The sequence below is a fragment of the Parastagonospora nodorum genome (genome assembly GCF_000146915.1).
Source record: "Parastagonospora nodorum SN15 chromosome Unknown scaffold_32, whole genome shotgun sequence".
NCBI lineage: Eukaryota > Fungi > Ascomycota > Dothideomycetes > Pleosporales > Phaeosphaeriaceae > Parastagonospora > Parastagonospora nodorum.
The window spans coordinates 121,871-132,884 of NW_001884580.1; the positions used below are offsets into that span (position 1 = coordinate 121,871).

General features: G+C 42.9%; 2 protein-coding genes across 2 annotated transcripts; both read left to right on the forward strand.

Moving 5' to 3' along the window:
• Positions 1-1,287: 1,287 nt before the first annotated feature.
• On the forward strand, positions 1,288-5,127 carry SNOG_14522 (hypothetical protein; the record flags this gene model as incomplete). Its single annotated transcript, XM_001804654.1, has 3 exons — positions 1,288-1,891; positions 1,953-2,113; positions 2,143-5,127. The coding sequence occupies 3 exons, from the start codon at positions 1,288-1,290 to the stop codon at positions 5,125-5,127; spliced, it is 3,750 nt and encodes a 1,249-aa protein (XP_001804706.1).
• Positions 5,128-6,636: 1,509 nt separating this feature from the next.
• SNOG_14523 (hypothetical protein) lies at positions 6,637-6,894 on the forward strand (the record flags this gene model as incomplete). The annotated part of the gene is made up of 2 exons (XM_001804655.1): positions 6,637-6,717; positions 6,859-6,894. 2 exons carry the CDS (start codon positions 6,637-6,639, stop codon positions 6,892-6,894), a joined length of 117 nt encoding a protein of 38 aa, XP_001804707.1.
• Positions 6,895-11,014: the final 4,120 nt, after the last annotated feature.

Consider the following 11,014-nt stretch of genomic DNA (forward strand, 5'->3'; position numbering starts at 1 on the left):
TGTTGATCTGACGGCGTCTGTGCATATCGAACGGGACGCTCAGCACCACTCCAGGTATCCCAAGATCCCCAGAGTTTGGACAAATTCGACTTGCATCTTGACATCTATTACATTAAATGGCTAGCATTACATTCCATGTGTCATCGACACTCATAACTTTGTATTGATCGGCCGGCGAGGAACCAGCGTGAAGACGACTTCTTGAACGACACTGTTTCATCTCTAATCTTGAACCATGGCCAAGCCTTGCCCATCCCCGCGGCTTCTAGCGATGCTTTTTCTTCCATGCTCAATCGTGGTATGACCCGGCACATAACCTGATCCAATTCTTCTAGAGAGACGAATCCTCCTTTGTCGTTTAACATTGTCTCTATTCGTATTGAACCGGGATGGGCTGGTAGGTCGACACCTACACAGAACATTAGCTGGACGGTCAAGGCGTTTGACCTAAAAGTTGTACCAGAAGATATTTGCTGCTGTAGAGGAAGTTCAGCATGCTGAACCCGATCTGTACCGTCGCTTGTATAAGCCAGGATTACAGAATTGGCGACCGGCTTCGTCGTTTTTTGTTCTTCAACCCTTATCGGAATTTGCGCTCCATGCTGGGTTGGTATACTGAGGGTTAGTATCGGTCGGCACAATAACGCGCCCCAAGCAAGACTGTGTAAATGCATTGTGCCGTGGTCGCAAAAGTGAATCACTTGCGATGTTGTCTGAATTTGTATGGAGCAGCACTGGATGAATCGGTACGTTCACGCGACCAAAGGGAATGGGGAATGCCAAACAATATACCTACTCATGCAATGCCCGGCTCAATTTTATTATACCCCTACACCTAATAAAAGACTTACCACATGACCCATTACTCGACTCTGCGACAATTGACAGCGCGCCTGACGAGGCGAAGGGGTATAGCCTAATGGGTTAGACAACCGTTGTAGCGCGTCGTTAGTTTCATCTCGGTTCGAGAGTTAAGTATCTTCCCGCGGGACGATGCAGAGAGTCGCGCTGTCGATATGCAAGGTTCCAGGGCATTTTGGAAAAAAAATGTTATTGCTGGCACTATCGCGATGCTGATCCATTCTGATAATTGTAAGAGGAAAGTGCTGGGATTGAGCCGTCAGACTCGGATTCGGCAGTCCCCACAACGCACGGGACTTCGTGAAAAGCGCGCTAACTCAGACCACATCTTCGGAAGCGCGTCTACCGACCAGCAATCACCACTTGCAGTCATGATCCACCGCTAACAAATGCCACAACTAATACGGCGCAGCATATACAGCCAGCATGAACCCGCCAAATGGCTTTTATCATCAGTGGCAATCCGCACCACCGCCCAACGGTAAACGCTTTGTGCCTGTCTCAGGTACCTTCAGTGGTGCGCCAGCACCGAGTCTAGCCAGGCCACAGGCGCAAGTCCAGCGGCCGCAATTTCCAGTTCAATATCCTCCGGGACAGTTTGCGCCTCAGCAGCAAGCGTATCAGCAGCCACCTCAAGCTGCCTTCACCCCACTCATTCCTCTGAGTGCCGTTGAGGATTTGCAGCTGCCACAAATTCCATTCACTAATGGTGCCGTACCGGAGAATTTCAGTGGAGCTCCTTTCGTCACCAGTGGTCCTGTAGTCCATGAAGGTTATATCCCAGCTCCGGGTCGAAATGATGAGGACGCTTATCCAGCGTTGCCTGGCGACTACGGCGGAACTTATCTTGATCGTGACTTCGACGACAGCTCTGATGACGGGGATCACGACGAGCTCACTTTTGAAGAGTCGATGCGTGAGCTTGAGGAGAGAGACAACTCCGAGGTGGACAAAGACTACTCTGAAGAAGATGCAGAACATGATCAGGGCGATCCTGACGAAATGGAGTTGGAGGTAGAGTTCGACGATGGTGAGGAGCCGGCTCAGAGGAAGAGAGGGAAGCCTGCTGCTAGGGGCGCCACTGTGACAAGTATCATTGGTGGTCGAGGACGATCTCGAGGCCGAGGACGAGGTGGACATTCAGGATCAACTTCCACACGAGGCAGGGGAAAATCCAGTCGCGGACGAGGCCGAGGCCGAGGCCGAGGAGCTAGAGGTGGGCGCCAGGGACCTCGCAAGGTTGCCGATCCAGGTGAGGAATTTAGGGAGCTACAAAGAAAGGCCAATGAGAGGTTCGCTGCGCAGGACTTTCCCCTGGCCCTCGAGTACGCCCAGAGAGCTATACAGATGAATCCGGAGATCTTCGAAGTCCACAACATTGCATCCGAGATCTATAGGATGATGGGCGAAGAGGTCAAGTCGATTGACTCGCTCATTATTGGAGCGCCAACGAAGCGTGACCCCGATCTTTGGCACGTCATCATTGGTCGAGTCAACAAACTAGATGAAGCGACCTATCCGGAGTACACAGAAGAGGCCAAGACAGCTCTGACTCTGAGATGTTTGACGCAGGTCATTCTTCTGGACCAGAATGACTACGGAGCCCGAAGCCAAATTCTCGAGATCGAAGCTAGCCTTGGACACGCCTCCAAATGTATCAAACAGGGTCTCAAGATGATCAAACTGCGCAAGGAGAAGGACGAGCCACCAGATACGGAGGTTCTGAAGATTATGGCGATGATGGGAACGTCAACAAAACGCCAGACGAGACTGCACATGAAGAAACTCTTGAATGTGTTTGAGGATGCTATCGATTACTTTATCGAGAGGAAATCCAACAGCAGCGAGTTTGACTGGGAGATGATCAATATATACCTGGACCTGCTTGATAGAGACAGGCAGTATGAGTATGCATTGTCACGACTCAAGGCTCTGGCGCGGTGGAAACAGGGCAGAGCCAAGGAGACGTTCTGGGATGATCAACCGGACGACTGCGAATTCGACATCGATGACGAGCCGAGGCGCGTAGCTGTCCCTCAGTTTAAGTGCAAAACACAGAGCGCCACGAATGGGCAGACTCTGCCACTGGAGATTAGGGTGAAGATGGGCATGTTCCGCCTGCGGAGGAGCGCTGAAGATTTTCAGGAAGCCATGCGCCACTTCGAAATGCTCGAGCCTGATGATCACGGCGCCGACGCGCTCGTATGGGATTACGAGGATCTTTTCCGCGTCATTGGCGATGCACTACACGCCACTGGTCACGACAAGGATGCCATGCGCTTTTACGAGCCTCTGTACAACGTCAACTCCGAGGAACTTAGTTTACTGAGCAACCTCGGCATCTTTACCTGCTTCAAAAATCTTGGTCAACCTGAACGAGCAGAAGAAATGATACCGATGTTCAAGGACTGGAACGCGGAGTCAGTAGATGACCTCGTCAAGCTTGCAGTATTCTTCGAGCGACAAGGTATGCTAGCAGAAGCTGTTCAACGAGCCGAAATACTCTACAGGAACAAATACGCCCACAGACTGCGGGCACTGGGCTTCAAAGCCTACGATGACATGAGGGATGAGTACCTTGCCGCGAAAAGGAAAGCTCGCGGCAATCACCGTGCGCGGAAAAGTACTGCCAGGAGACAGCGAAAGCTCTCTAAGAAAGCTACTGGCAGAGGAGAAGCAGATGAGGACTCCGCAAATGAAGGCGCCGACAAAGAGCTTCCTTCTCTTGGACCACTCGCGGAGCGACCCAATCAAGGCTTGTTCCGCACAAAAAGAGCGAAGCCTACCAAAGCCAAAGCCCAGACATTCCTGCCCTTCCCGTCCGAGGGTGGAGGTGAGCGTGCGTCTGTGGCGAAGCCGACCACGATTGAGGGTACAAGTGTGCCTCTCAAGGCTATTGATCAGAGGTTGTTCAGACAAAGGCTCGACGCACTGGCTAAAACCCACGCCGAAGAATTACAAACTGCCCGAAAACAGCACCGAGAGACAGTGGCGAGCTTCAAGAAACTTGACGAAATCTCAGACGCTGCGGAGAATGGAGATGAAGCTGCCATCACTGAGCTGCTGTCGATTACACGAGAGCTCATAGAAGAGTTCTCAACATTCGACATATTCTACGCCAGCAGGAAGGAGGACTTTATCTCGTACTTCAGGCGAACAGGTGACCATGAGCTATGGAAGGAATCTGCACTCATGGTTCTCGCCGTTGCAGCGAACAATGTTGAGGATGGTGCTACAGACCCAGAACTTATCGAGAGGCCAGAAACCCCCCCAACAGACTTCTGGGGTGTGCATTTTGACAAGTGGATCGAAGCCTTCGGTCGCTATGCCATCATACTCGCACGTGAAGGCGACGACGAGCGTTGCTTCAGTACCTTAGACATTGCTCTACAGTCAAACCTAGTTTGGCGTTCGGAGGAGTATCGGCACCAACTCCAAATCTGTCGCTTGGTGTGCGCGCTCGCCGTGGACAACTCAAATCAAGCGTCGTCCGCAGTGCGCTGGCTACTCAAAGAGCATCCGTTCGGCACCGATCTATTGCGCCTCTACAGCTGTGTCAATCGTCTCTGCACAATCCCCGAAGGCTACTCGACCGGCCCGTCCCACAAGATCCTCATGCGCTACATCAAAACCATGGACTTCGCGCTCCTCACCGAAGAACAACGCATATGGTACAACTTTCGCGACCGCAAGGACAACGCAGGCGGCTTCCAGAACTCCGTCAACAGAGAAGACGTCAAGTTCGTTGTAGACCACGACCCAGCGCTCTTCGCGCTCTACGCTCATGTCCTCCAGTGCGGTGGCTCCTACATGGCTGCACTAAATTACTACTTCCGCGCCTTCGCCATCACGCCTGATGACCCGATTCTCAACCTCAGCATTGGCATCGCGTACATCCAACACGCGATGAAACGTCTCTCGGAAAATCGCCAGTACCAGATCCAACAAGGTCTCGCGTTCGTCAATCGCTACTACGAGCTCCGCACAAAGGACAACATCGCCATTCACTGCCAGGAAGCGGAGTTCAATTTTGCACGTATATGGCATGGGCTAGGTCTTGTAACCCATGCCTTGCCTGCGTATGAGCGCTGCATCGCGATGAGCGAGCGCGTCAAACAGGAAGCTGCGGATCAATGCTCGGACGGGAACTGGGGCCATGAAGACTTCAAGTTCGAAGCGGCGTTTGCGATTCAGAGTATCTACGCTATCAGTGGGAACGCGGAGGCTGCGAGACATGTCACGGAAAATGTGTTAGTCATTGAGTAGTCGTAGCTTCAATAATGTGAAAGGTTGACCGCCACGCGTCCTCCCGTGAACGGTGAGCTTGACTCGACGCCCTCGCACCTGCACCTGTACCTCAAAGCCACTTCCACATCCCAACAAACCCACCCAGAACGCCACAGTCACACAAACCCCCAAACCTCCCTAGTACCACACGATTCGGCCCGCGAGACAGTGTAGCATCGGAAAGTGCCTGATGCTGCGGACCTGCGGATCGTCACGCGTTGCACTTGTTTCAAGAGGGGTGGCTTGAGTCAGGAGGGCGTTTGGTGGGGGTGGGAGTCATGACGTTGGGATGGGTGAGGGGAGAGGGGTTTTGTGCGATGGGACAGGATGAGTTGTCGTTTTGACGTCCAAACTGCGCCATGAAACCCTCACTATCCAACACTAGAACGAATGATAGAACATATTATACTCAAAATGTATGTACTACATCTCAATCAAGTCTGCACATATGCTTTTAACAACTTCCCCATTGCATTGTCAGCAAACTTGACCTGAAATCACGTCATCGTCATTCGACTCGTCGCATCTAGACCCCAGAAGCCAAAAGCACATGTACAACCGTAACACGCCCAACGCACACGCTGCAACCCGTTCCTTCTAGTCATCACACAAAGCCGACATCCTCCGCTCTGCAAGGCACCCCAACCAGACGTTTCCTGTGCCATGTCGTGGTAACGATAAGCGAGATGAGATACGCGAGACCTTTTGTCACAGCTTGGAGGGGGCGTTGTTACAGATGTTGCTTGTTTATTGCGATGTAGGATTTCGAAAGGAAGGTGTAAGGGTCGGCTGTTGTAATGTTTGTATAGTGGAGGTGCATGCCTCCTTTCTCCACACCGGCTGCTCCCTAACTGGCAAAAAAACTAATCTTTTTCTTGGCCCTACGTCGGTCTTTTTGTACATGGCTGCGCAGAAAAAGATCAGAAACATACGACGGCGGGGATTTGTTAGTAAGGCACGTACCTCCTTTCAACACGTCTTACAATTTTGAAGGAGAATGTCGCCGAAAATGATGGCCTTTGCAGACGGTCTTGGCACCCGGTTGAAAGAGTCCGCTTAGTCAATCATTTCTGACACCTACAAGTACAGTGCTTAAAATGCGGCCACATGCAAAGCTCAGGCTGAGCAAATAGGTGCCTAACATTGAGGCTTGGGCTTACACTCGACTTCCACGTACTTTCAAGACGATGTCGTTGATCCTGACTCCGTGCGCACAGGATTGTGCGAAGGGAAGAAGAATGCCACTATCTGGTCTAGGAATTTCTTCTCCGGTGATGTTGACAATTTAGTAAGACGTGTCTTGTTCCTTTCGGCTGAAGAACATGTAGATAAATGATATCAGCGCTTCTGAACAGTGCCTTGAGTTAAACAAGGTAGCAAGTAAAGTGTCTGTAGACAATCTCCAGATCTAAAGAGGTTGTTGGCGATGGTAATAGCGACTAAGCAGTAGCACATACGTTGGCTGATCTGTTTGATGTGAAGAAAGCAATGTCTAAGGATGGTTCAGCACAACTGCCCGTCTCCGCCCCCAGGAAGGACCTGCGATCATTTTCCAAAAAGCAGTATAGAGTATGTTTTGGGACATTTGCTCCAAAATCTAGTCTTGCCAATCGCCTGACTCGAGTTGCGACCATGGAAGCAGAGAGTCAGATAGAACCATTTCATACAAGCCCTATAGCCCACCCTTACTCTAAGGCTAAGCATGAAAAGGCAACCTCAAACGAGGTAAGGAAACGAACAGACTGAGAGTGAGAGCTGTCAACCTCTGTTTGTAGAAAGCTGCATAGTTTTCCGGCTTATTTTCTCCTAAGTAGTGTAACCCTTTATATATGAATTATGCTCTGTGCTCACTCCTAAAGCAAATCCGTGATGTTACTTGTTTCTCTATTATTGTCCTAATACCTTGATCATTGTGTATGTCCTAGAAAATTTCCGGAAGAGCTAGCTGTAGATAGTGCAAGCCCTTCCTCTACTAAGATAAAACAGCACTAGCTTATGCAAGCAGCTATTCATATAAAGCAGCAATTTTCCAAGCCCATTTTGTCTCTCGATAATTATCAATTCCACTCCGTTAATAAGGGCATTGACACGCTCATCAGTGTTGGTAATGTATCGAAGGTATCTTACGATTGTATCCTAGAGAAGGCGTTTCTGAAACAATGTTGAAAAGTACTATGCCCGTGCGCGTAACGCCCAGATTCGCGTGACGCTCTGCCTAACACCATATTAACTATCTTAAAAATAAGGCTGCAACTCCACGTCTACTTAATAGTATTGCGAGAAAACTTAACGTACCTCACAGGTTAGTGAGCTACATAAGTTAGCAAGCTACTTTTGCTAAGCTCTTACTAAAACTATCTTATCTACGTAATGCCTTAATAATAGCACTAGATAGATGCTTCTAATAAACGTAAGATATAGACTACTCTCTAAGCTCTTAAATAAGATATAATACTCTCTATGCAACGCGCTGCAGCTATCTATAATATATCTTAAGTAACTCTAGATTATTAATGCGCTAAATAACCTTTCTAGGTAAATTGCTAGCTTAAATTAATAAATCTAACTCTAACTAAGAAGAACGTAGTTATTAAGCATATATTTAAGCTAGTTACGCGTAGATTTTCTCTTAGGCTTATAGCTATAGCTAATATAGCTAATTCTCTACGCGCTAAGTATAGTCTAGGCTAAGTTAGCTTAAACTAGCTTAGTATATTTATTAAATGCTACTCTAAGCTCTAAATAAAGTTTAATTATAAATATAACTATAAGAAAGCTCTCTATAAGAATTCTAAGATTATATAAGACTAGTTCTAGCTTATAGAGAATATAAAGGCAAAGTATAGTATCCTTAATAATAATATATATAACTTTAATAAGTCTAGCTTTATAATAGGCTAGATCTTAACTAAAGTAGTTATTATAGCTTTAGAGCAATAAGAATAGCTAAAGATAGTATAATAGAGTAATTAAGAGTAGATAATAGTTATTTAGAGCGTTAATATAATAGAGTAAGCTATTCTACTCTTTATTATCTTTAAAAGCTGCTACTACTTCTTAGCTTAGTATAAGAAAAAGAATCTATCTTATAATTAGATTATTATAGTCTCTAAGAATAGCTAAATAATAAATAAGCTTAGTCTATAGTAGTTAAAGCACTTTAATAAGCATATAAAGAAGAAAGTTATAGGCGCTTATTAGCTACTTATTATTAATAGCTATAAGAGCTATAACTTACTTAAATTCTAGTAATACTATAAGAATAATAAGATTATTACTATCTGCATGCTTTCTTACTTATTATACCTTCTATAGCCTCTTAATATAGATTATTCTTATCTCTTTAAAGAAAGTATATAGACGCTAAGCTAAAGAGCTTATATATAACTAAATTATATATATTATAAAACTTAAGTTTCTACTATACTTTAAGCGCGCCTTTAACGCAGTAATTACTCTTAGTAATATCTAAGAAGAGTTTTAAGATGCTAGATTAGTTCTATTTAACCTAGAGCAGATTATATTAGCTCTTAATATCTATATTTATACTTTATTATTACTTATTATTAAAGACTATTCTTAGTAGTTATAAACTCTAAGTAATACTCTTAAATTAGAATTATAATTAACGCTTATAAAGATAAGAATTTAGAGATATATAGATAGCTTACTAATATCTATAGTAGAAGCCTTTAAGAAAATCTTAAAGAGAGTAGTAATTATTACATATAAGCTAGTATTAGCGCAGAACAGAGATTACTAAGCTTTAAGCAGCTAATAAAGCTGCTACGTAATATAAATTATATAAAAGAAAGTATATATAAAAAGAAGAGACCTTAATAGTTAAGAATAGTCTTTAATAGATAACTCTAAAGAAGTTTAGTATGCATAGTAATAGGAAGAAAGTAAAGAAGTAGATATATGCTAAAGTAAGTAAGCTCTCTTAAAGATAGTATAGATAGTATAATAAGACTAGATATAATATACGTATATATAAGAAAGTAGTAGAAGTAGACTCTAAATAATATTATATCTTACTTTATACTATATAGAGCTAAAGTAGGCTATTTTGCGCTAGAATAGAGTAGTTTTAGTAGAGGCTTAGCAAAAGTAGCTTACTAACCTATATAGCTTACTAACCTATAAGGTACGTTAGTAGTTTAGTAAATAGAACCTTGCAATTAATTTATACTATTTATATTTACTTAGAAGGTTAACGTTATAGCTACGTAACGTTATCTAGAGTAGTAGAGAAGATAGAGTAGGTAGAACTTAAATACTATCTGCAGCATCTCTAACGCATTTCTAATGCTTAGTTTTTAGAAAGGCTGCTTAGAAGGCTTTATGCTTACTCTTTTAAGATAATTATATAGCTTTCTTAGCATCTTATTAGTATTTCTAATACTTATATTTAGCTAGTTTTTTAGCTTTCTTCTTCTCTCTTACTATCTTAAGTCTCTCTTATTCTGCATATCTTTTCTTTAGCTTAACTTAATACTAAATCTTAGCAGCCTTATATAACTTCTTTCTATAAGCTTTTTAGAGTTTTTCTTCTATCTTATTATTAGCTCTAACCTTCTCTCTTATATAGGCCTCTCTAACCTTTTAAGAAGACTATAAGATAGCTCTACTGTAGTACTCTTAATGCTATTAAAGGTTAAGAGCTTTGCTCTTCTTTTTATACTTCTTTTAGTATTATATAGTCTTATATAGACCTTTAACTTTATGCTATAAAAGCTAGTTTTAGATAGAGAGTTAATAAAGAGTAAGACTTAACTTTTTAGCCTTATTCTAGCAAGTATCTTTTACTATAGCTTATACTAAACGCTCTATTTATAGCTAATTAGATAGTAAGAGCCTTAATAAGCTAAGTAATTATTTAGGTATTTAAGTAAACTTCTTAAGCATAACATTAGAGTTCTTTAGCTATATTTCTATTATTTTAAACGCCTTTAAGATAAGCATTTCTTTGCTAAAAATAGATACTTAGGCGTTCTAAAATAGCTTAAAAAAGTTACCTTTAGTAATAGAGATAAGCTCTTAAGCATTATAGAGATAATTAGTAAGGCGTTTAGTATAAGCTTAAGCTAGTAGCTTAAATAGAATAACGTTAAGTAGTTGCAGCATATAAGTTAAATAAGAGAGTAATATTATAAGAAGAATTTAATTATAGTTATAGTACTTAATAAAAGCTATAGTTAAGTAACTTCTATAGCTATCTAGTTATTAGATGTAATAAGATCCTAGATAGAAAATTATTATTGTTGTTCTATCTAAAGTGCGCGCAGCATCTTATTTGCGTGTGTAGAGGCCTCTGCACCTTTCTTAGCAGGTTAATTGCCTAATCTATTTTATGTAACGCCTTCTATCTAACATACCTTCTTAGCTTAGAAGTTCTCCTTGCAAGCTGCATATCCTAGTTAATTAGCTATAATATTAAGCTCTCTAGTTGCTCTTACAGTAACTCTAGTCTAGCTTCCTTTAAGAGAGCTTTTATATGCTTAATAAGTCCTAATTAATTAAGAAAGTTAGCCTATTTATTAGCTAGAAGAGCCTTAGTAAATCTATCTGCTATTATATTATTAGATAGTATATACTCTACCTTAATTATCTTCTAAGTAACTTCTTATCTTAGCTAGTAGTAGTATATATTAACGTGCTAAAGTTTTATTTAAAGCTTAGCTACGTCTTCTATTACTAGTCTAATAGTCTGCTTATTATCGCATTTAATTATAATTATTAAGTTACTAAGGTTAATCTAAAGCTTCTTTAGCAGTCGTAACGTAAAGATAGCTTTCTTTGCTATCTAAGAGAGCGTAAGTAATTTAGCTTCTGTTATTAAGGTTATAACTATATCTTATTTGCT